Source organism: Takifugu flavidus, chromosome 17, assembly GCF_003711565.1.
Source record: "Takifugu flavidus isolate HTHZ2018 chromosome 17, ASM371156v2, whole genome shotgun sequence".
NCBI classification, from domain to species: Eukaryota; Metazoa; Chordata; class Actinopteri; order Tetraodontiformes; family Tetraodontidae; genus Takifugu; species Takifugu flavidus.
The window spans coordinates 3319904-3345772 of NC_079536.1; the positions used below are offsets into that span (position 1 = coordinate 3319904).

At 50.8% G+C, this 25869-nt stretch overlaps 1 protein-coding gene and 1 long non-coding RNA gene across 5 annotated transcripts in view; one reads left to right on the top strand and one right to left on the bottom strand.

The window, feature by feature from the left end:
• Positions 1 to 321, bottom strand: part of LOC130514109 (uncharacterized) — a 29774-nt gene extending 29453 nt beyond the window's left edge. The window contains exon 1 of the long non-coding RNA XR_008946915.1: positions 98 to 321. This is a non-coding gene — a long non-coding RNA (uncharacterized LOC130514109). The remainder of the gene's footprint in view (positions 1 to 97) is intronic.
• LOC130514104 (cadherin-7-like) overlaps positions 1 to 25869 on the top strand; it is a 72166-nt gene that overhangs the window by 19087 nt on the left and 27210 nt on the right. The window contains exons 1-3 of one of the 4 annotated variants that reach the window (XM_057013463.1): positions 674 to 839; positions 4525 to 5060; positions 21454 to 21748. In XM_057013463.1, coding sequence (XP_056869443.1) covers positions 4821 to 5060; positions 21454 to 21748 — 535 coding nt within the window. In that variant the 5' untranslated portion in view covers positions 674 to 839; positions 4525 to 4820. Of the gene's footprint in view, positions 1 to 673; positions 840 to 977; positions 1727 to 1846; positions 2156 to 4524; positions 5061 to 21453; positions 21749 to 25869 lie in introns of those variants that run through there. The other 3 variants (XM_057013464.1, XM_057013465.1, XM_057013466.1) reach the window with 3 other exon arrangements.

A 25869-nucleotide genomic window follows, 5' to 3' on the forward strand; every position in this document is an offset into this window, starting at 1 on the left:
TCTGGGTGATTTTTCAGAACTTTGAAGTCTTTTTTCACACCCGTTTGCAGCTCAAAACGGGGGAAAAACGCGCATTCAAAATGTGACGCAAACGCACCAAAGAGGCGTGAACTGATCTGTCAATTGGAGGTTCTGAGCAGCGGAACTTGACTGGTTCCCCTCGCTGAATCCTCCACTGGTTTCCATCTCCACCAGTCCACAGTCCTCCCGCCATCTGCTGCCACAGACTTGGCACCTTCCAAAACCCGGTTCCTCTTCCGCTCGGCCAAAGCGCCGCGTGCGTCTCTGGCTCCGCTTTCCCCAACTTCATTCAGTCAAAACTCTCTCTCCTCCCCCCCCCATCCCCTCTCCTCCCTCCCTCCCCCCTCTCTCCCCGCACCAGTCAGCAGCTCAGGATGAGGCTCGGATGAGAGCTGCGCTCCGACTCTCCGCTGCTGCCGCGGCTGATTCCTCTGGAAGAGAGAGGGCTGGTCGAGAGCCTGCAGCTGGGCTTCCCTAGAGAGAGAGAGGGAGAGAGAGACCCAGAGGAACAGGGAGAGAGAGAGAGGAGCGCAGAGAGAGAGAGAGAGAGGGACGGGGAGAGATCAGACGTGCCTCCTCTCAGCCAAACGGTGAGAGCGTTTTACGCGCCGTCCTCTCCGATCTCCAGCACCTCGGTGCCGCGCCAGGACTAATTTCAGCCCCTAACTTTAATTCTCACTTTTACCCCCACCCCCCCCTCCCTCCCTCCCTCCCGCTCCAGTGCCTCCCTCCCCCACCCCCCCCTCTCCGTGCGGGAGAAGGACGCAGCCAACTTTCTGCGGCAGCCGCCGTCTCCGCGGTGGCGAACTTCTCCTCTGGTGAGTATCCGCAGCACCGCTCCTCCGCTCCATCCCTCACTCCCGCGACGCTCCTCCGTCCATCCACGCTCCTCCCGAGACATTCCCTCCATCCCGTCATTAGTATTCCACGGACACTTGTTTCCTGCGGCGCAGATTTCCGCCGTCAGTCCGACGGGGACTTGATTTCTGTTGCTCCTCTTCACCTCCGAAGTTGCTGGGCTCGTGCAGCTGATCGGTTATTGATCTCAGGAACAGGCGCCTCCCGCAGGAACTTTTAAAAATTATTTTATCGCCTTTTTCGCGCTCATGTTAGTCAGAGAATGATTAGAAATGGGAGCTCTTTTCCAGTGTCTGGGCAGCAGAAGTCAGCTGAGGGCGCAGCGAGAGAGTCGTGGTGCAGGAAGATGCAGCCGCTGCAGGACAATGGAGAAAATGTAGAAAATTTGGAGCGACTGCGGTTTGGCTCAAGTTGTTTGGCTGTTTCCTGGAGAAAATAGTGCCCAGACGTGTTTGTTCGGAGCAACGTCAACGTCAGTGATGGTGAAAATGTGATGGACCTGCGGAGGGACCTTTAGACCCGAGAGCTGAGCCTCGGCGGCCGGCCCCAGGGGCTCCCTGGTGTCCTTGAGGACCATATTGACCCTCTGAATCCTCCCAGAAAGAGACAAACACATCGGAAGGTCGGGAGGGGGGAGGAAAAATCAATGAAGTTCCGCGTTAGTGTCATTCCGGGTCTGGATCTCATCTCCGCGAGGAAGCGCTGTGAACTTGATGGACGCCACCAGAGAGGCTTTACGAGCCGCGCCGAAGTCCCCGCATGTGTGTTTCATGACCCGCCGCCCGAAGATTGAAGAGAATATGGATCAGAGGAAGCGTGTGATTGGTTAGCGAGCGCCCCGGCTTTGGTAATCCTGTTGTGAGACTGCCAAATGGGATTAGAACACAGTGTGTAAGAGAGTCGGGGGATGACTGCGGGGCTCACGGCTTTATCTCCCGTTTTCACTTCGTTTAGCCTCGTCACTTTGACGCTGCCCAAACAACCGGCGGCGTTCTCTTCGGGGGACGTCAGAGAGGAACCCTGGTCGGTTTCGGGCTCTTTGGGCCCTTGTTTCACGGCCCAGCGTAACAGAAGCAGCGGGTTTGAGTCCCTCCACGGGGTGGGGAGAAGCAGCTGAGGGGCGCAGATGTTTTCTGGAGCGAAAACCGCCTTTAAATGAGGAGCGAGCGGCGGTTTGATGTGCGCTAGCGAAGACGGGGCGCCCCCAGCACCCCCGCGTGTGACGCTGCGTCAGTCGCGGCGCCAGCAGAGATCAGGCCCGATTCGACTGCGTGAGGTAATCCATCACGATGAAACCAGATTTGTTTCTTTTCATCGTGCTTCGTCTTGTTCGCGTTCGCCGCCGCTTAAAACCTTCAATTTTGCCCGGAGCTGCATTTAAAACTGCAGGTCTGATCCAGAACCCTGACACCATGGGATCATCCAGGAAGGGATCCAGTGAACTAGGCTGGATTTTGCTCCTTACTTGGGCCGTTGACCAGCAGCAAAGGTCAAGGTCACCAAGGGACCCGGGTGCAGGTTTATTGTTCTCGTTTGTTCTCGTAGCATGAAAGTATGACAGAAATCTCCCTCGTTTCATCTAAGATGAGACCCTGAAACCATAAGTTGTTCCTGATATCGGCAAATATAATGTCCGATACAGTTGTGGTTAAAATGAAGCTAGCTTTTTAGCTAGCGTACAAAGGCTAGCTTGATCAGAGGGCCTCAAGTTGGACCATGTAGAGGTTTAAGTCAGGTCAGAGAAACTGGTCCCTGTAGCAGAGCTGGGTCCAGTAAAGCTTTTCCCCACAACTTCATTTTTTAAAATTCTATTTGAGCAAATCAAATAGACGGTGAATTAGTGAAAGGTCACTTAATACGAAGCCGATATCTGGACTCGGCTACGAGTCACAACTGCATTAGCCGAATCTCCGGTGTGTATCTGACGTTCGTCTCCTCTAATGTTGTTTCTAATGGAATGAGAAGCCTCCGTTTGGCCGCCGGGCTAAACCGGCCGCCGCCGCCGCCTTCACCGTCCACATCTGCCCCACTTATGGGCAACATGGCGCGTGCACGTGAAAGAGAAAAAGGTTCCGCGGCTCCTCCAGGTTCAAGGAGAAAATGTTGCCTCGCAGGAAAAACAAGAGGGAAAAAGGTTAAACGTGAGCGTGCACGTGCACACATGAAACCGGTATCATCTAGAAGATTCCATCTGAGGTTAGGAGGTTGGGGAAACGCTGCTATCGCAGTGTTGCTACACGCTAACGTCAAATGGTCTGAAATAAAAGGTGAGAGAACAGAAATAAAACTCAGGAAATGGTGAAATGTCCAAATTTTGTCATTTTCTGACATCAACAGAATGATTCCGGTCAGCCGCTTCAGGGTAGATTTAAATTCTGATGACATTTCAGTTTTTGTACTCCCAAAGTTAAAGTTTCTCCATTCAGGGCTCCTGTAGAAGCGCTAGCTACCACGGAGGGGGACCCGCCTCCACATTAATATAAATATGTAAATCTTGCTCAGTAAAAACACCACAATTATCACACCGACGTAGCTTTAAATGATAATAACAACCTAAAACTACATATTAAAACAAGAAATGAACACATTTACACATTTAAGTATAGTGGACATAAAATTTAAAACCTTTAATTAAAACGTCGGTTTCGCTCGAGGTGCTTTTCATACATATGACAGCGAAGCGGCTAGCATGCTAGCATGATGACAGCGTCACCACGACACCTGAGCATCTGCGGCGTACGGATTCACGTCCCCGTTTAGAACGACGAGGCGTCACCTCTGACGGCCGCGTTTGTTTTTATTGTTTTCCTGCCAGAGGAGCGGGAGAACGCCGGCGTGGGATGATGAGGTCACCGCCATTACCTCGCTCATCCCGCCGGTTCTCTCCTTTCTAAACATCTGCTTCCGGAAGACCTCCCGTAGTTCCCGTTTCTGAGTCCAGCCGCGTCTCCCAGCGAGCTCCGCGTGTCGAATTAGACAGACGATAGCGGCGCCGTAATGAGGTTTGCGTGTTGTCTAACTTCTCAGGGTGACACAAAGAACATTATCCGGCGCAAACAGCTGCTTTCCCCCCTCGTTTCCTGCGTTGACGAGTCGTCATGTCGCGGCGTCGTGGGGAATTCGGCACCGTGGAGAACGGATCCGCCTCTGACGCACGGGCTGTCGGGGGCGTAGAGGTCAGCCGCGCTCAGGCCATCACGCCGCTGACAGCTCAGATTTATTTTTAATCTCGCCGCGGCTTGTTAGCATCGCCCACGCCGCCGCCGCCGGCCCGCGGAGTGTGACAGAGCGCCGACCTTGGCGCGGTAAAGGCCGCGGCGCTGATTTTTGATTGTTATTCCAGGCAGCCTCCGTTGTTTGACTCCTCTTTGCGTCGCCCATTGAAAACCGGGGACGTCCCCGCCGCCATCAGTCCCCGATTAACACCCCGACCTCTGCGGGCCGTCCTTCGGCACGTGGCGGCGGAGGACGGCCCGTTGACTGTTTTCATCTTTTGACCAATTTCTTTCTGATTGCTGAAAAATGTCATTATGGTTGCATCAGCAGGCCCATGGCTGCGGTCACCCAGGCGATTCTGCTGACGTCCTCTCTCTCTCTCTCCCCTTGTGTCTTTGTCTCTCTCCCCTTTCTTCTCCATCCTGATAGGTGCCAATTACACCACCCGCTCGCCGATGACCCCGTTAGCCGGCTTTAATGTCAACTCCTCGGCTCCGGAGTGAAGGGAGCTGCCCCACTTTTTTTTTGCCTGTGATCGGGGGCGGGAAGGCAGAAGAGCGACGCCACAAAATGCAGAGCTTGACTCTTTCCGCGGCCACGCGCCGGGTCTGAGTCCTCTCGCCGGGGTCGGGACCGTGTGGACAAAGCCCCGAGGGCGCTGACATTTCAGCCTCGCTGTCTTTTTTTAGTCGTCGCTCCTCAGTGCGTTCCTGGCGCAGGCCCAGATGATGGGGTGGCGCCGCTCAGGCGTGGGCAAAGCCCTGGCTCTCCTGGCACTGGCGTTCCCCCTGTGGGAGTGGGGGAGCTGCTGGGGGCTGATTCAGGGCTCCGGGGAGCTGGAGAAGTCCCCGCGCTCTGATCCAGGCCCCTGGGAGGTCCTGCACAGGCACAGGCGCAGCTGGGTATGGAACCAGTTCTTTGTGCTGGAAGAGTACACAGGAAACGAACCGCTGTATGTTGGCAAGGTAAGCGAGACGCGTCCGCTAACGGGATCAGCGCTCACGCGCACGACACACGGGGACTCGCCGCGCACATGTGACGCCGGACGCATGCATTGAGTGTATTTGCCCGATCCTAGCTACCCTGCCGGAAGCCCCGCCCCCTTGGCAGTGGTGCCACGCTATTGGCTGCTGTTGACTAGCGTGAAGGTCGATCTGCAGGAGAGAATGTAGCAAAGTTCAGCTGTTGCTAATCGTGTGTTTATTAATCCACGAATTCTACTCGCGTCAGAGCGCAAACGGGCTCCCTCCGAACATTCGTAGCGATTAAAGACGTCTTCTTTTTTTTTTTTTCCGGAGGATTTCTGCGTATTTGGCTCTGGGTTTAGAGCAGCTGGGCAGCGACACGCGTATCAATAACCTCTCGTCATAATGACCCAAGAATCTGGGACATGTTCCCACCGCCGCCCTATATAACGTGTTAAATGAAGGCAGAAGAGGATGGAACGCTCTGCCCGTCTTGGCGCCGCCGGTCTAACGTGCGTTTGGGTACAGATGTGCCGTCTTCCTTTCGAGGACGGCGGCCCGGTTTGACAGGCTAATTTGCATTGTAATCATTCTCCGGAAAAGCTGCGTGTTACTCGAGTGCGTCTTCGTGAGGCGGCTATTCCGTCGAGCTACAAGCATCACAGATGAGTAAGTGCCAAAGGCTCCCGGTGGCACTAGCGGCGAAGCTAACGGCGGAACGCTCAGACTAATCACGCGAACGCAACGGACGCCGTTTTACGTCTTCAACAACTTGACAAAATGGAGGCGAAAGATTTCGGCGACACCGAGACAGAGAAGTGATGACATTATCGCTACGCTAGGCCTGATTTTGTGCTGCTTGACGATGTTTTTGTACGTTTAACGTGACTCGGGTCACATGATGCCTCTGAAGGAGGATGGAAACCTTCTTTTTATGTATTTCTGAGGCTAAAGTTGAGCATCGTCAGAGTATAATGTGATAACCAACACAGCTTAGCGGATGGGACATGTAGCAACAGGAAAAGTAGATGCTGTTGATTTATAACTCAAGAAGGGCTGAGGTCCAACTAGCCTAGCTTAGCCTAGCTTTTGTGTCGCTATAACAATTTAATTAGGATGCTTTCACATGTTTTATTAGACTTGGGGCAGATTTGTGCTAATACCTGAACTTTCAGTGTTTTATGCATTTTTCTTTGTAAACTTTCTTCTTTTTTCTCCTTTCTTTCTTTTTTTCCCATTAAATCCAACAACTTTGCTAAATTTAGTTAAAAAAAAACCAAATATACCCCCACCCCCCATGACCCGAGAACTGATTAAATGAAATACAGCAGCGGCTACCTGTGTGTGTGTGTGTGTGTGTGTGTGTGTGTGTGCGTGTGTGTGTGTGTGTGTGTGTGTGTGTGTGTTGTGTGTGTGTGTGTGTGCGTGCGCGCGCGTGTGTGTGGTGGACCAGATGGTTTCCAGATCTCCGTTATCTTGGACAATTTTCTCGTCTTATTATTAAATTAGTTGTGCTTCTCCGGCTCATCTGCTGGATTATCGTCCTCATCTGTGTGTTTTTTTAGGGGGGGTCCGCTACCGCTAACCCCCTTTTCCTCAATCGGATTAGCGTCTCCAGCTGGAATCAGGATACAGTCGCCTCTCAATTGTTCTCCGGGGATGGAAGAATCCAAATCTGCGACCTGGCTGGAGTTCATCTCCGAGCTCTTCCTTTCTTCCCTAAAACGGCGTCTGATCCGCGGATCCATCCAGCTCTATTAGAACTTGTTTGGCAACATCTGCTCCGACGTGTCGCTTTCAAGTGCGTCGTCGGCGTTACAGGAGAGACACAAGTGGAAATCTGAGAGCTTCCCTTTTCCACACGCTCGCGTCTGATTGCTTTTCTTGTTAGTAAATCCCAAAGGACGCAAACAGCCTGATTACTTATTCATAGTTGTGTCGAGATCCGCTTATCCTTATGGAATATACGCTAACTCATTTGCAAGCCCTTTGCTAACAAGTAGCCTCTTTACTTCTGGCGCGGCGGCGTATTGATTTGCGTTTTTTGCTTGTTTGTCGGCGTCGGCTCTGTCTGCGCCGCCGTCCCAGAAATGTGAGAAATCGGATTCATTCCCTCCCCCGCGGGCGGCGCCGCCTGCCGCGGCGCTCCAGAAGCTGTCACATTATTTGTCCGCTGCCATCGCGGCTGTCGCGCCCCCGTGTTTGTTTGCCGTCACGAGGACACGCCGTAAGAGACGGAGTCCAGGCGGGATAATCCGACCTCCTGACTCGACCTGGAAGGTCCTCGCATGTCAAGAGAGGATTTCTTTCTTTTCCAGCTTCGCGCTTCGGCTAAACGCAAGCTAGTTTCTGTAAAGTCAGCTGTAAAAGGCTAAAGAGCGACGTGAGGCGTTAGCGGATCTGTCAGATGTATCCGATGTGACAAACAGGAAGTGAATGGGACAGCCGCCGCGGTTTGGTGATTTGTTGGACGGCGAGCGGACCCCCGAGCAACGTGGGGACGTGATCCAGTCGGGAAGAAACGGGAAGTCATCACTTCCTCGCCGCTCCTTTCGCATCTGCCGTCTGCTTTAATGCGTTCTGTCAGATTGGGAATTTCACAACCAAACGTCTCGTTATGCTCTGGCACGCCGCCGCGGGTGAGTGTGGCGGCCCGGGATGAGCCGCGGTCGCGCCGGGCTGGTGGAAACACACATTCGGGAACTTTCAAGTGTGGGGTTGGAAAAAAAGAGGAAAGAAAGGAGAAGAAGGAAACGCTGACGCTGGTCTTGGAAAAAGCAACTCATCCATTAAACAAACACTTAGCGGTAAACACGATGCGATTAGCATTTCTGCGCGTGTAGTTAAATATTTGGTTCGGGGGAGCGCAAATAAGGACGCTTTTAGAAATAAATGGCCCTATTTCACCTCCCAAACCAGCTCAAGTACGTTAGCTAGTGTCCCCGCTGAACGACTTCCTCCTGTATGAATAAATGGAGCAAGAAAAGGGAGAACTTGACATGACGGAGGAATTCATCTGGCATCCGAATCCTCTGGAGATGAAGAAGGAGAACGATCCAAACGGTTATTAGCTTTAACGACATTATTCGTTAAGGTGTGAGTGGCCCCGCTAGCATCAGGCTAACGAACCACCGCCAGCCGTATGTTTGACGCTAATATCGGCGCTGATCATTTGACTTTCACGAGCGTCCGTCGTGAGGAACATGTGACCTGGCAGCCAGAACCTGCTTCTGCGGGACGGATTGGGTTTAATCATCGGACCATATGCAGCCTGGGTGTCGGGGAGAGTCCCACACGTCGTTGTGATGGAGCCGGCGTAGCGCGCCGCCACCTCGCCATGCAAACTACTTCATTATTATTCTATTAGACACCCGCCGTCAAAGGGGTTAGCATCACGGAGCACAGGGCGCCGCTTCCAAAGGTCAGTCTCAATTGCGTCTACTCGCGCTCGCCGGTGCTGCAAACATGTCGGCTCAGCTGCGCGGGAGCGGCGCGATCAGCTGAAGAGGAGGGGAATTGGAGCCGACAGCGGAGGGACGCTGCACGCCGCGTTCCCAGGGACGAGGACTCGGGAGCGCGAGGCTCAGGAGGCATCCCCAGACCCCCCAGGACAGCGGGGGAAGCCGCTATCTGAACAGAGGAGTCGGAGACCGTAATCCAGGACACACGTCGCATTCACGGGCTCAAAAAATGCAACGGTCGCCCAAAATATGGTCACTCATTGAAATTTATTGTGTCTAGTAGGGAAAAGCTTCATTAGCTTAGCATAAAAAGTGTAGAAGGAGATGAATAAACAGCTTTTGTTAAGCTGTGATGCGTGTTTCATCCTGATGGAACAGATCCGATAGCTTAAATGCTGCAAACGGCCCGGCGTTCCAGATGTTGCCCTCAGGTGGGGAGTTCGGATCAGTTTCCGTTGTGGCCTCGATTCCGATACGGACTGTCCCCCGTCGGCAGAGAGCGGGACTCCGTCCTGGAGACGAGGAAAAATGGACCAAATCAACTAAACCAGCTTGAAGCCAAATGAAGGACAAAGATGGGGGAAAGAAAAAACAACCACCAGCTGAGCCCGATGGAGTCGATAGCGGCGGCTGAAATGCTAACGGTCGGGGGGACGTCAATCACTGTATATCAGCGGCGGACGCTAAAAACGCCGCAGGGGCTTCTTTAACCCGCAAAGGCTGGAGTCAAACGTCCCCCGGCGGCCGGTTCAGGCTCCAGCAGCGACCGCGCGCTCGTGTTTTAGCTTAGCTACAGCGCGGAGACGCTAAAGACAGAGACGTTTTTTTCCGTTTTCCATCTTCCTGGTGTGTAATAACGCTACGGAGGAATAAAATATTGATGCATGTGCCGGGACCCCTGAGCCAGACTGGAGCGTCTCATATTCTTATTTTTTGTTTCCCCTCTTTTATGTGTTTTTGTCTCCTGCCGGTGTAGTGAATTTTCACCCCCCCCCCCCCCCCCCGAATTATTCAGGAGGGTCCTCAGCCCTCAGCTAGGTTTTTCCACGAGTGGGTAACGAATCCGATTTACTTGGGAAGTGCTTCCATATTTACTACGGTTGAAAGAGGAATTAAGCCGGTTTGAAGGTGAAATAAAGTGATTTGACAGAAACGACCTGTTGGACAGTTTGCGGAGACGTAACGAGGCGCTGCGGAGCGCCGCTCGTTTTTCACGCCGTTGCTAATTGCGTCTCACACGGATACCTAATTAGAGCGAAAGCAGTTTGATCCCCGCCTAACTGGGAGCGGTTTTCCCGAAGCGGAGATATTACAAATGTTCCGGTAATGAGGGATAGAATCTGCTCATCTTTATTGTTATGTTTGCATCTTTAGCTGACCCCCGCTAACGCCCCTTCACCTACTCCCCCTTATCTCTGGACCCCGGGGTTAAAGTCTATCAAACCGCTGTTCATTTAACACACGCGGCGGCTCGCTAATCAGATTAGCGCCCACTTTCAGCTGTACTCTCATTTCAGAAACAACGAGGATTCGGCTTTCCGTTTTCATGTTAGGCGAGCGAGCATAATTAGCTTAAAAGAGCTCGATTTGGAAGGTGAAACCCAGTTATCTTTTACAGTAGCGCCTTTTATGTGTGATGGGAAAGCAGCACTTTAGCACGCTGTGCTAATGACACTCAACCAGGGGTATGATGCACCTGGAGCCCAGGAAGGAACTCACGTAGCTGCGCTAATGAGGCCGCCGGCGCCAAGATGAGGACCGACGCATGCGTCCTTCGTGCGTCCTTCATGTGGGTAGTTACTAAAAAGACTATTTGTTTGTGCCGGGTTCTGTTTTCGTCCCCGTTTGCTTAATTGTCAGATGGTTTTGCATGAAAGAATTTCCAGATGTTTGCTTGGATCTCATTAATTTTTGGAGGCGTTCCAGAGTTGGCGGCGTGACTATTTTATTCAGTTTTTCAGACATTCAAAGCTATTTTTTTTTAGTTAAGTTTTCCTGTTTTAGGTTAGCTGTTCTAATAGCAGCTGGCCTGTGCGTAAGCGTGAGTGAGAAGATACGTGTGTTTAAAGTAGCGGCTAACACCGAAGAAGCTAACAGGACAAAACCATGAGATAAAGCGCTTTGTTTCGTGCTTTTGTGTTAGCAGCTTCTTTTCCCCTCAGCGGTCATATTGTTTAGCCTGATTGCTGCCGATCATGCCGGCCCTTCCTCTTGCGTAATATTGGCTAATTAAATATTGTGCATTTAAATAATGAATCACACGCAGGGCCGCTGCTCATTTCCGTGTGATACGGGGCCCCGTAATTAAAACCAGGGCATCATCTTCTACTACAACTAATTAGCTAACAGCTAAAGTCAAAACCATTGTATCATTATATGAAATTGAGATATTTATTTGTGGACGTAACCCGAACCCGTCTTTCTTCTTGGAGCCAAGATAGCCCCCCCCTCCCCCCCATCCATGTACCAGCCAGTGGATGAAGGGGCTAATATGCTAAAGTCCACCACCACCTCCTGCTGTAATTAAATTCAGTGGTAATGAATCTTACCCTCTAATCCTAAAACAGGCTGGATTTCCACAGGGAGGAGAAATGACCTACATGTACCAGAAAGGCTATTAAAAAAGTCTTTGTGCGACACTTTTTCCTTCTTTTTTTTTTTTAAAAAAGGGAAGAAAATCTGGACAAACAGCTAAACCTGTCGCGACGAGCAAATGTTCGCATTAATATGTGATTAAAAGCCCATCACAAAGGTAGCAGCCGCGCCATCTTCGCACCGTGCTAATGTTCCATCAGATCATTCACTTCTTTTTGCTAACTTTTAGCGTCTTAATTTTCGGCCGGCGCTTTCGCCACCGGAATAGCGATGAGTTGTGCGACGGCTCATTGCTCCGCGGAGGCTAATCTGCATGCGGAGAAACGAGGCAATCGGTGTTTGTGCGAGCAGGGCTAATGTTAGCGGTGCACCGCGGCGCCCCTGTTTTCATCGCTGGACGCGGCCCAGGATGGCGCCGTTGTGGAAGAAGAAAAATGCCTGGCAGTGGGAGAGGGAGGAGATAATCAGAGCACAGGAAAAGGTGCCGGTTTGAATCCTGATTTCATCGTTCCCCTCAGACAGCAGCAGGGAGATGCTAGCATAGCATTCACGTCGGCTGAAATCACGCGGCGTTGCGTCATGTAAACGGTGGCGTGCTGTTCCTGTGACCTCGCCACCTCTTTGATTGTCATCCGGATTATTGCCTGAGCCGAACAAGGAGCCAGAAGCCTCCGCTCGATTCCGGGATAAAAGCTTCCTTTTTCTGACAGACTCCATTTTTATGAAATCCAAGGACAATTTAAATTTCCACCCATGTCGCGGCAGCGTTCCGTCCTTTTTCTTTCATTCATTGTTGTTTCCTATAAAAACATCTTTATACCGAATCCGATGAAGTTTTCAGTTCCCTTTCAGCCGTCAGGATTGTGATTCACTCACAGCTTCCTCATTTTTTTTTTTTGGACTCTTTTGAGATTAAATTTTGTTTTTCGACTGCTACCAGCTAAAAACGGCTAAAATTAGCCGTTGGTTCTGATAGCCCGTTGTTGGATCCCGGCCCATCTGTGTTCAATGGGAGCGGGTTTATAGTTTGACAGCATTAAACGACGCTGCGGGGTGAATTCCCGGCAAAGGCTGAGGGATGAGTCAGTGGTGGAAGGAGCTGCGATCGGAAGTTATTGAGTTTGGCTCCTGATATCCTCGGAATAAAGACGCAGTCAGGAGAGAGATCCTCGCCTTCCTGGTGAGGACCTAAATATATTCACTATTGTGTACACATCAAAAGTCTCCCCTCCCAGAGGCCCCCTCATGTTGGGGTTTAATAAGGTGTTTTATTGTTTGAAGTAGCGCCGCCTGTTTGAGTTGTTTAGAATCCCTTCGGATTGTTGCGGTGCTGTCGGGAGTGTAACGGAGACGGCGTTATCCGTGTCTTCCACGCCCGTTTTCCCCCGATTCAGTTGGGAATTTTCAATCCTTCCCTGAAGAAGGGAGGGAGGTTTGAGCCACACGGCTCAATGTGGCGTCAGCACAAATTTACACAGGCTTAAGTTTTATTATTATTCTTCTTTTTTCCGCGCCGTCAGCGAAATTCCAGAAAGACCTTTATGACCCCGACAAACTTGTCAAAGATGGAACCAACTTATTTGACGTAAAAGAAGGCGCCATCACGTGTTTTCACGATTATTTGCTTCTCTCTGAAAGTTCTGAAAGCAAAGGTGAAAGAAAAGAAAGGTGAATTCTGGCTCAGCGGAAGCCTGACGTGAGCTTCAGGGACCCCGTGAAAGCTCTGTAATTCTCAGACACTCACAGGTTTCAGAGCTGCTGTAATGGAGGCTTTTAGTTAGCCGCGGCGAGAGCGAGTTTTGTTGTAAAGGTGCGATACTTTTCGGTCAGACGGGAAATCGGGGGGCGGTGAAAGTGTGTAATATTGTCTGGCGTTAGCTTGAAAGCAAAAATAATGGCACACATTTTGTTCCTGGAGTGATAGCGATGCTGTTTTTATTAAATAAATGTAGAAAGATACAATTGGTGCTTTTAGACAAGAGTAGAGCAGTGGTCCTAAAATCGAGCCAAGTGGCACGCCGCTATCCTTAAAAAAGGCTTTTTACATATGAATAAATATATATAACTATATATATGTGTGTATGTGTGTGTGTGGGTACCTGTTGTTATAACCAGCGTGCTAGCCTCATAATTAGAAGCATTAGCATGCTGAGCTAAATGTGACCGATCTCCACTGAAGCGAGAACAGAGACGTGGAGTTTTTGTGATTTCTTGCTCTGCGGAACATGAATGTCTGCTGCTGAGGTCATCTGGGAAATGGCGGCGTGAAGCGGCGAGCGACACCTCCCTCCTTCTGCCCGTTCTGTTAGCGCAGCTGACGTCCCACACAGGCCTGCACAGATGGACGCGGGCGCGCCTCCTCCTCCACAAACGCTCGCTCTTCCCTTTGAGTCCAGTCGTTCATCCTGACTCCGCCGGACCGATGATCCTCGCCGTTCCGCGGACGCACGCCGCGCCGCGTCTGTTAAGGCGCCCCGACGATTGTGAAGCGTCACGGTCTCGCCGCACATGACTTTTACCAAAGGCCGCGCTCAATAAATGTCAGCCTCCACACGTCGGTAAACAGTTTGAAGCTCTAGTCAAATTTCAAAGGGCCGCCACGCGCGGCGAGCCCGGCACGCCGGCGCCGTTACATAGGTTCCACTTTGGAAATGGCACATTAGACAAATGGACCGTCTCCCGCAGGTGGTGACAGTGTTCGCTGTCGCCCCGGAGACGCCTTGACCTTTCCAGTCGCACCCCGCCAGTCCAAACACCGGGCTGGCCGCCATCTTGGCGTCCTGGGAGGGCGTCTGTGAGGCGGCGCCTCAGACCGGACCCCCGATGCCTCTTCCACCACAGAACGGCCGTTTTCCCTCCTTTTCCTCCCCTACGAACAAACATCCCTCCTCAGAATCCGTCAGATATCGGCCGGGGTTCTGCTCCGGACAGAGAGGCGACGTTTACATCCGCCGTTCATGTAGATTTCGAGAGTCAACGGTGTCGATGCGACATCCAACCGTTGGAACAAAGCATCAAAGGAACAAAGGCCTGTTAACGACACCGTTCTGTGAAAAGAGCTTCACGTAAACGGACTCTCCGGAGCGCCGTTTCATCTTCATCGGAAATTTTGAATGTCGAATAAAGAAATGCGCGTTGAACGTATCGCTGTGGATCTCCTGACATCAGAGTCGTCTTTTCTTTTCGCTCAAGTTCAAAGCCCCCGCCTTCATCACCCAGAAGGCCAAACAAAAGCCTGATTCTTTCAGACGTTTGGCCTTCATGTGCTGTTTCTCTTTGATGCTTTGATCTCTTTCATTATTTGAGTGAACCCAGACTTCCTTCTGGAAGGTCGGATGTCAGTTTTACCCTCTTTTTAAACATGGATTTCATTTTATTTCAACCTTCGGCAGCACAAACGCTGCTGAGGGACGAAGGTGGAGGACGACAAGGCGAAACTTAAGCTAGCAACTCCTCAAGCTAGCAACAGGAGCGCGAGTCGTCGCTGAGCTTCTCGGTACCGTGTGATTTATGGGTAATAACGGCGACAATTATCCGCCTCTTGATCCATATTCTAATATCTGGTGGGTCTCCGTCCTTGTCTGCCAGCTTTATTGATGCGTCTGTCGTCGAGCGCTAACCTCGCCTCGTTTTTGAGAGTTTCTGCCATTTTAATCACAACAACGCGGGAACCTGCTTCCTGCGGCGCGTCGGGGCAGACGGCAAACAAAAGGAAACAACAAAAGGAAATTATGGGGCCGCAACCACTATAAAATAAGTGTTTATGCGCCTCGGCGTTCGCATCGCCTCTTTCTGTTGACCTTGGAGACAATATCAGAGGGAAATGAGGTCGGCGGAATATTGGAGAAGCTCATTTCTACCCTGAGTTTAATTTAATAAAATTCCGCAAAAGGAGATTTTTTTAAACAACAACAGGCTTTAGAAGTTTGCGGTTCTCATCACACGAGGAGGAAATAGGTGGATAATGATCCGATGGTGAACAAAGCTCAGGATGCGAACCTTTGATGTCACCTAAATGTAAAGACCGGCCGCATTTTTAATCCAGATTATCGTCATCAAATGTGGAAGAAGACTTTTTATTGGTCCAGGAGCTTTGATGGAGACAAAATACCGAGGATGCCTTTAATCTTAATGAAACGGCATTGATTTCATCATTTGATCATCGTGAGTGACAGGAAATATACGATAATAACGGAATCGTTAAACTGATGCTAAATTAGCCGCAAGCGTATCCAGTTGTTGACGTATCAAAGTGGAAGTTTTACAACTTATTCGAGCTTTCGTTTATCGAAAACTTACGAGTTATCAGCTAACTGTGGTGCTCCACTCCACAGGCCACAGTTTGATTTAATTGATTAATTAATTGATTAATTAGAGCCCCCCCTCCTGTTAAGCCCCGCCCACCGTCCCAGTGATAACTGGTTTCATGTCTGCCAGCATCATCAGGGTAAATGAGCCATTATCATAATTCAGAGGAAAAACTCTGCCGTCAGCACGATCATGTGACTCTGACACGCGCAGCCTCTCTGTCGCCATGGCAATAAACCACATGGTGCCCGATCGTAGCACGCCGCGGGCCCTTTTCAGGTGAGAGCCAATGGGGAGTGGCGGCGAGACAGATGGAGAGCGGCTGCTTTGGAACATCTTTTGGCGGAGCGTGGCCCCTCCTGAAGTGGTCGAGCATTGACAGGAAGTAGTGGAGGAAGTGGGGGCGTGGCCGTACCAGCTGATCACAATCACGTCGTTCTGCGGCCATTTTGAAGGTTTTATGGAGATTTCTTTCTTTCATAAATGCTGCCACCCGTGTTCTTTTATGATTAAATACATTAAACGATTAAATACATGTTTTAAAAGTCATTTCTTTCAAGCTCTAAATTCATAATTTGCTGTTAGCATTAGCATCGATCACCGAGGTTCTCTGGACGGCGTGAAGCCTGGGTTCTTCGGATAATCACGGTTCCTCTGAATCAATTCTGTTTTTCCAAAAGGACACTTAAGCTCAATGGGATTCAGCAGCAGATCAATTCGGAACAAATGAAAAAGTCACGAGAGCGAGCGGGCGAGCGAGAGCGGGCGAGCGAGAGCGGGTCGGTTCTGCCAGCGCTGCTGCTCAGGTTCACCATCAAACCAAGAAACCCTCTTTGAGCTGAAGATCACCATCGGCTGGAGTTGCAGGTCGAGTCCCGTCTGTTTTGCTTTGTTCTGCGCTCCGATCCAGCCACGTCCCATAAGTGCAGCTATTAAATCTATTATTCCAGAGTGGCTAAAAGCGGATAATTGGGCCGATTTGCTGCGGCAGAAAACGCGGACCGGCGTTTTCAGCAGGACGCCGGTGCCAAAATGTCACTAATTCAATAGAGAAAAGAGTTGTCGGCTGGCAGAACATTCGGCCGTTTTCAAATCTTAGCTGGTTTTTATCTGAGAACTCACCAGCAGCTGATCGCCGTGACGACGGACAGCCGACGCGCTGTCGTCCATCTCAGACTGAAAAGGCTAAATTTATCCGCAGAAATGCTAATCTTTCCATAGCTTCTTCAAAAGGTACCTGCGGCTAACCTTCTAAAACGTGTATTTATTCATTTATTATTTATCTATTCCATCTCATTTATTCAGTTTTTGTGTTGCACCGGCTGACCTGGAGATGCCCCCCCCCCCCATTCCAGACCTTTAGCTACATGAGACACGCGGTAAAGCCGCCAGCGTCTCTCTTTAAAAGCCTGGATTTGCTCCCTCTGAGCACTTTAAAATGAAGCTTCTTCCATTGATCTGCTGCTGTGAGGACATCTGAATCACACATGCTAAATATGTCATTTAAAAGCATCATAAAAGGCCCAGTTAGCCCCGGTGGCTAGCATGATTCCTGTCATTGATGTGTGTCACACCAGCACGGTGGCCAGTACAGACAGCGAGCCCAACATTCCTCCAGATGCTAGTTTTGTTCAGGAAAATTAGCATTAATAACCCAAACAACACCAGCAGGAAAGCCATTTATTACTGAGTTTATTGTGTTTTAATTTAGCTGTGTCATTTAGGGAAGGGCTAATGAATTAATCACCCCTTTAATGATGTTATGTCTTTTTATTATGACAGTAACATTAAGAATTCTTCCGGAGTCCTTTTATTTACTGCCTGTTATCAGACATCACGACATTTAAACACACTCAGAGTTTAATTAAAGGGATGTTAAGTTGTGGATATATAAATAATGTGACTCGGTTCTTTGTCAGGGTTCTGCTGGTGACGGCAGATGACAGCACAATTCATTAAGCTTTAGATTAGCTGTGAAAACAGCTGCTGCGGAAGCTAACAGCTGGATTACGTACGTCATTATATACAGTTCTGGATGACACCTGTGCACGTTTTGCCACTTAGAATTGCTTCAATGCAAACTTGAAAGCCTACTTGAAAGTTCTAGCTTAGCGTTAGCTTAATGGTTGAGGACCGAGACCAACATGACTGAAAAGCTTCGTATGTTCTGAAAATAAAGGCTACCTCGCCGCTTCTCGACAGCTGGGTTTTAAAGTTAACTGATTTGTCTTCGTTCGCGTGACAACAGAGGAGCTTAATTAGCCGCTGTTTGGTAACGGGCTTTATTTTTTACATTCAATTACTGTCATGTACGATGTTTCCATTTATAGCGGAATGGAGACACGTAGCATTAAGACCCTTTTACCGCGTTTACTGTCCATCATTCGTCTCGTCGGTTCTGCCGGCGGGCTCGCTAGGCGCCTCTGGAATCTATGGCTACGTCTGTGTAGCCGACGAAGACGCCGAGCTAGTGGGCTGGTATCTCCATAAAGATCAAAGCAATGTTGGTGTTTCTCAATGATATAGAAGCATTCATCAGTGGTTCTGATCCCAGTTTGGGGCCAGTTTCCTGGAGATGGGAGGTCCGATCCCTCCAGTGTGTCCTAGTTTTGCCTACAGAAGCCTTGAAGCTAGCCTCCCATTTCCTGTAGTGCTTTTATTTCTCAATCCTTTCGGGCTTCTAAGCTCATCTTTGCTCTTTAACTTCCCCAAGAGCCCTTTAAATCTGTTATAATCGGGACCTGAGTGCAAATTTCACACCATCTCGTGTGTAAATGACAAGTAAGTTTCTGGGAAGCAGAAGGTTCTCACCTCAGGCCCCAGTGTGAAAAAGGGAATTTAAGTGCCAGGACCCCCTCAGAGCGCTGCCGAGCTCCCCTTGACAAGGTCCCGAACCCCCAAGTGCTCACTAGGACCCTCCACTGCTGATGCAGATGCTTCTAAAGAAATAAAGCAGTCAAGAAAAAGAAGTTCCTTTAATCTTTAAAGACGTTGCATCGACGAAGGGTCTCAGTCGTCCAGGTCAGACATGCTAACATGCTAAGAGAATGATTTTACCATCTTTTAGCCTAGCGTCCAGCAAAATGCCACCTAACCGCAGCGTCTCAGGCTCCCAAACGTTCCACCCCTGCTCCGCTGTCTGACTTCGTCATCATCATCATCTCTGTTGTCGCCGCCGCCCGCCTTGTTCTGTACCCGCGGGGGTTCAGGAAAGAGCCCTCCGGTCCCTCCAAGTACAAGAAAAGTGGGTTGATTTTAGCCGCGGAGTCTCCAAAAATAGATAAGAAATGGCCCGAAGGAGCAAATCCTGGTCCGATTTCAGGTAAATGGAAGCAGGATTTTCCTGCTGTAAATATCCAAGTCCGACTCGTCTCGGTGCCGAGCACAAATCCACGCAATGTAATAAAGTATCGGAGGGCGCCGCAGCAACACGGGCCGGTTGCTCTGATTGATTAGCATTATTGTCGTATTTAAGTGCTCTCAAAAACGGGGCGACTGCCACGGGGGTGTAACTCACAGAACCGGGGCAGCAATAAATACACGGTGTGCTGCATAATAAAGGGACGCGCAGCCATCAGGAGCTGTGCTGCCGATGCTAATCCAGGGCCCAGCGCCGCGGCTACTCAGCAGAACGCCAGCGAGGGGGTAAATGAGAACAGAGCCCTGTCACTGACAGCTGCCCCCCCTGAATATTTAGCCCTTCATCTTCTCCCCCTGGTTGCTGTCCGTCTTTATTTGAGCTTCGCCGGCGCCTCTTTGGGAGTCGCAGCTGCTTTTACTGTCGGTTGTAATATCGTGGTTACGTAACCGTGGATCCTGGCAGGAGAACCAGGTTCTTTGGGTCCTCCCCCCCCCCCCCTTTCCCGTTGCTCTGGGACCTGCCGGGTGATCCGGTGATCCCAGCTTAAGCCCACTGAGCACAGCTAATCATCTTTTCCTGAGTGCACCATCGTGGTTTTGTGGGAGCGTAAACTAATTTCAGCTCAAGTGTCATCACATTTTCCTGTTTAGCGACTCGTCCTAGCTGCCGAGTAGGGACCCCCCCCCCCCCAACAACCCCCTCTAAGAGCTCTAAATGTGTAGAAGAATAGACTTGCACATTTTCCAGTTTTTATGAGTGAGGGAAGCACGAATGAGGAGCTGCTTCATGCTTTTCCCCCACTTCTCTCCCGCTACAAGATAAACAAGCTAATGATAAGCTAACAGGCTCCCTGGAGGGCTGCCTGCATACAGAGCAACGATAAGCGTCAACCCCGATTTGCGAAGGCGGCGTGTTCAGGTGCCCCCCCCCCCCCCCAATCCCTCGGAGTGCCTCCCAGCCCCGCAGACGTCTCATCTCCGGGCATCAGCTTACCAAGAACAGCGGCGTAGATGTAGCTAACCGCTACCTGCAGATGAGCGGCGGCCGTTCTGAGATGGAATCCACGAAGAGGGGTCGGACAATGACCTTTGACCCGTCCCGCATTCTTGGCGGCCCACCGGTTTTGTCCTTCCCTCCCCTGGTATTTACCAGAAACAAACGTCCACGGAGGCCGTCCTCCATACCAAATGTTGACTCTTCACGGCTGACAGTCCGCTCCTGGCGGCAGCTGGCGAGTAAACAGGGCGAGCGCCATACGAGGTGGTGTAATCACGCCAGGCCCCGAGGACACAGCCGCCGCAATCATCGCCCCGCTAACACGGCATCCATCAACGAGGCTGATGGAATCCATTAATAAAAGGCCTCTGTTGTTACATTCCGTGTTCAACACGCGCTACGTCAACGCCACCAATTCAATACTGACCTAATCAGTCTCCGTCCCCGCAGCCCCCGGAACGCCGCCGTTATTCACGCCGCCATCAGATGTTGACATTTACAGACAAACTAAAGAAAACTGAAGTTCGAACAACAGTTCGGGGTGATGGCGGCGAGATTAAAAGACATGAACACACAACGGCTGTTGTGTGGCAAACAAGGGAAGACGCCGCGTGATTGCCCGCTCAAGGTGCCCATTTGTTCTTTTTAACAATAAAAAAAGACGACGGGAATCCGGCAGATTCGACGGCGTCGCCAGATTTACGTCTCCACGTGGAACAAAAGCTGTTTTTCGCTTTTCTTCAGTCTCAAAGAAGGTCCCGGGTAGTTGACTGGCGTTTGATTTAAGGAAAAACAGAGTTTTCCGCGCGGTTCCTTGTCTAGTCGATGCCTAAAAACGTGGCTGTTGTCCGCAGCAGCGCCCCCTAGCGTCCAGGTGGCGGTACAGCGGCGAAACGTTCACTAATCGTTCTCCGCCCCGGGTGGCCTTCCCCTCGGATTCATGACCGGCGCCGTGATATTCAGCGCGCTGAAAGAGCCAGCAGCCATCAGGCCACTGGCTTCAAAATGGGTTATCAAGGTCTAAATTCAAGTGCTTTTTATTCCGAAGCATTCAAGGATGTTTTTTTCCTTTTGAGCCTTCCTCGGTGGCAACGCGCGAAAACCGTCTTTGCACTCGTTTGTGTGGCCGTTGTGTGAAGGCTGCCGTGGCGAGGTTGCAAAAAGTAGATCCTGGGAGGGAAATTACAGCCGTTCCTCGATCCGAGGCAAGCAAACTTCTGTAGGAGTTTGTGCACTTGTGATTGGAACAGCACTTGGGTGGTGCTTCCCAAGTTCACAAGAACGCAAGTACGGGCGAGTACAGTGAAACGGCCTCGAAAAACGGGACTTTTATCTCGGATTTGCGCCTCCGAGCTGCTCCACATTTTAGTGAAACCTCTTCGATTTCTGCGACGAAAACGTTCAAATTCAAGCACAAATCGGCACCGGCGTCGTCGTATAAACATTCCAAAACTCATCCGCACTCGGCGGATTGCGGAGGACCGGTATCGGGGCGCCGTTCGCTCTCCAGCGGCGCGTAAACGCGGAGCTTCGCGTCTCTGCTCATCTCAACAGACGCTGGGGGGACGTTAGCAACAGTTAGCAAACCATCCGCGCTACGTTTAGTCCGCGTTTGATTCAAAGACGCGGTGATCTGTCCAACGCCGTCCCCTGACTCTTCTCTTCTCCGCAGCTGCACTCAGACGTGGACAAAGGCGACGGGAAGGTGAAGTACGTGCTGTCCGGCGATGGCGCCACCTCCATCTTCACCATCGACGAGAACACGGGGGACATCCACGCCACCAAGCGCCTGGACCGCGAGGTGCAGGCCTACTACACCCTGCAGGCCCAGGCCGTGGACCGGCTCACCAATTTGCCCGTGGAGCCCAGGTCGGAGTTTGTGGTCAAGGTCCAGGACATCAACGACAACGAGCCCAAGTTTGCGGACGGCCCGTATTTAGCGGGAGTGCCGGAGATGTCGCCATTAGGTAAACTCTTCCTCTTCTCTTCCACGTGTCCTAACTTGTCCCGCCTGTCCGTCGTCAGAGACCCAGGAAGTCGGAGCGGGTTCTGGTCCGAGCGCAGGTTCTGTGTCGGATGAGGCTTCAGAGTTTCATTTATTTAAAGGCTCTTTTCTTTACTTCTTCTCCTCGGAGACGCCGGGACCACGGAGGTGTTTTTCATTCAGGGAGCGTCGGGAGAATGATGATGCGGAATGATTGGACTCCCGGGGCTCCTGGGGAATTTCGGACAATGCAATCAATTTATTCATGTCGGGCATTTAGGAGAAAATTCGAAAAGGAGGAAAGCAGCGAGTTGAGGAACATGAAAGCTTTTGCGTCCGTGATGGAGAGGAAGGGTCGGGTCGCTACGCACAGGCGCTAGCTAGCTGCGGGTAAACCGCTGGGAGCAGAAATCCCTCCGACTGGCTGTTCAGGAAAACGAGAAGGCGGCCGTTTGAAGAGCTTTCCTCGTCGCCAAAATAGTGACAAATTACGCCGCCGTCGCTGCTTTCGCCGCTCGGATTTGCAGCACGAGGCGGCGGAATGAAACACAGCGTTAGCTTGAATCCACCTCTGCGTACCTGTTTAGCCTTGTCCTCCAAATGACTCGACGCCCCTCCGGGACCTCTGCAGAGTCGGAGCGCCGCGCCCACCCGCCCGACTGGCTCCCATTCGGTTTGTTTCATCATTTTTCCTTGTTTTGCGTGTTTCCCCCACAGGCGAGGATATGCTAAGCGGCTAAATGGTTTTGCGCCTCTGTCTTGTGGAAAGTTAAGCGCGATCCCAAGTCTATGCCGGTTGTTTTATTGGGGAAATTCTCCAGATTCTGGACGCTGTTTGTAGCTACCGACTCGTTCTGCTTCGTGCAGCTTAATCCAGGGGAAAAAAAACCCTCTGAAGAGAGACGCAAAGCTGCTCCCGGGACACATCTGAGGTACCTGCTCCACACCTGGGATGAGGATTGCCTGAGACGGCTGCAATCAGCACAGATGGAAGAGGTTCCTGGTGGAATTCCGGGATTCATATCTGTCGTAACGCTGCATCTTCTTTTGTAAATGTCATTCGCCTGTGGACAGCTGAGGCTCGTGGGAAGGTTATCGCTGTTCTGATATGTTGCCTGATGAGATCACCTGAAAAGAGGAAACGCACCTCTGGGGGTAACAGACACAACCTGACGTATAGACACACACGATGCTACAATCGTTGGCGACCTCAGATGCCGTTAGCGCGCTAACCGGTGGCATCCACAGACAGAATTCACCATCATCGGGGTGAAAATCCCCGCTTAGAGGGTTTTTGAGATCCCTCTGAGTTCCGAAGTGCCCCCATTTGCATCCTCACCGCCGTAGATGCAAACTTCTGTCCAGAGAGACGACGTCAAGTGAACTCCAGCTAACCGGAGGTCTGAATCACACTCTGGAGGCGAGCGTCCTCGGCCAGCTCAGAGTTCAGGCTGGTCAACGCCAGGAGGGGAATGTGTTTGTTTTTCCTGAGACTGGTGCCTTTTAATCAGGGAAGTCTGGTTCCTGCGTCTCTACGGTCACTGGGCAAGATTTTTGTATAGAAATGATAATACAAGATTAGCATCTATGCTAGTGGCGTCAGCACTACCACACGGTCACAGTTCATATATTCTGTGCTGCGTTCAATGACTCTTGAGCCTCTTGTTGCTTTCAGACCACAACATTCATGGTAGGAGATCATTCATCCAAGTTAAATATATTGTGTAATGTTAATGTTTAATTCTAGGTTTCTGGATAGATTGTGTTACGTCGGAGGGTTTTGCTTATTGAAATAGAGCCAGTATTTTGCGTGTTTGGTCTAAAACCAGACAAACTTCCGTCCCGGTTCCATCCAGACTCTAATGGGTCGCAAACAAAGGTGTTTGTTCCATTTTAAACCCACAACAGGAAGATTTCCAAGTGAGACGCTTTGCTTCCTTCACAGATACGAAGATTTTAGGAGGATTACATGGTACCGGTGGCGGCTGCAGGGGGATCCAGAGGATTAGAGCACACGGGCCCTGAGACTCGTGTCCAGACCCAGATAAGAAGGGAGACGTCCACAGAGGGATCCCGGCAGCGAGCGATGAGACTGAGGTCACCTCTGTTGTCTCGGCTCCTGCGAGAGGAACCGGGAGGAGAAAAAACGCCTTTGTCCTCCGCAAATATCTGCTCAAAGCAATTATAAGTGCGGCGGAGGACACGGAAGGGGCGCGCACCTCTTGTCCTCAATCCTGTTGTCGATGTCTTTAAATCATTAATGGTCACAGCTCCGCGCCGCTGATAAATGGCTTCAATTCCGAGGGAATCGTGAATTTAATTAATTAAAGTAATTAGCGGCCGCGCTCGCCGACCCCCTGGTCCGGAGAAGCCAGCAGGCTTTTGTCTTAATCACCACCTGCACGTCAAAGAGGGGATGGGCGGAGCCAGAGGACAGTTAGGGGCGCGAGCGGGACGGGTCCAGGCTTCCCTGGCAGGCTGAAGGGCCACCGAAGCGGTCTGAGGGCTCATTACAAGGAGAGGGGATGTAATGTCAGAGCCAAGGCTCCTGGATTTACTGCTCAGCGGCGCCATATCGGGCTGTCATTGTTCCTGTCTAATTCATGAGAGCGCGGATCAGAGCGGGGGCAGCCCCCCCGCCCTGGGAGCCAAAGGGCTGCCTTCATTTAGCTAAAGTCAGGCCTCCGTGGAGGAGAAGTGACCCGCGGGCTCCTCTTTGCATCGTCGGGTATGAACACGAAGGCATGTGAAAGGATGTAGAAGAGTGGGAAGAGTCCAGGCCACCGTCGGCCAATCAGCATTGAGGACTCATGTACGCACTTCCTGTTTCCTCCTGAGTTAAACTGTCGTTTTTTTGGGGCAACTTGTGGGTGTTTTATTGGTATTCTCCTCTAAAACGTTCGTGTTCGATCCACCTCCTCTTAGACGATAATTAACTGCTAAATGCACATCAGGTTGTATTTTGAACCAATTTGCCTCCGTTGTTGTTATTATCGAGTGTGTGTGTGGACACGCTCCTTCAAATTCTGCATCACAGCCTTTCGTTTTTACAGATTCTTGGACGTTTTGTCCTGACAGCTGCATGAAATTTCAATTAGAGTAAAAAGCTCTAACACACACACACACACACACACACACACACACACACACACACACACACCGTTTATTCCTCATTTCTGTCTAAATTCACCTCTGTCAGACTTTAGGAGCTCCGTCTTCGTTAGAAAACAGATTAAATGAGAGACAAAACGTCAATGTCTGGGTCACAGATGTTGGGCGTGACAGTCGGATGCTTCCTGTTTCGTTTTCCTCAGATCACGACGTGATTTTTCTGATGAAACGTCCCAACATCAGCCAGATTTGCCATCTAAATCTTATCGTTATATTCAGAGTCCCGGGCCCGCATGTTTACACTAAACACAACACACACATTTTAACCTGTTTAAGATCTTTGTGTCTGGGTGTTAAATTGCAAGGGGCCGATTATCGACCCCTGCGGTACGCCACTGCTGGGTTTTCTAGCGTGAAACTAAGCTAGCCGTGTATCACCGTCTGCTGCATTCATCTACAGCTCTACAGGTTATTTTGGTGATATTTGCCATAATTCTGTTGTTGATGTTGGTTTCTGACCATATGGAAGGCTAATTTACAGCCTCTTAGTGCTGCCAGGGGGGTTTAACGATCAACCTGTAGGGGGGATGTAGCTGTGGGTGGAGCTCTCCCGTCCTTTGACCTTGGCATTTTAAACTACCTGTAATATAAGCTGTCATGACTAAGAGGTGACGATATAATCTGGGTGTCCTTCTCCGAACGCGGCCGCCATAACTCCTGCGGCTCCCCTCCGTCTTCTTCCTGTTATATTGTTCACGCCGAGCGCCAGCGCCTGTTAATTCCGGCTTTATTGCCACAGCGCAGGAATCTAATCTTCAATTTTCGTGATCACTTCATTCTGTAAAAGCCTGTAAAAGATACCTTGCGTTAAAAAGTGTGATTTTTATTGCGGCGTTTTTCTTCAGAGTGAAATAGACCCGGCTGTCGGGCGCGCTCGGCCGCGGCTAGGCTAGCAATTAAGATGAAATATGGGCGCAGGGGGCGTAAACCAGC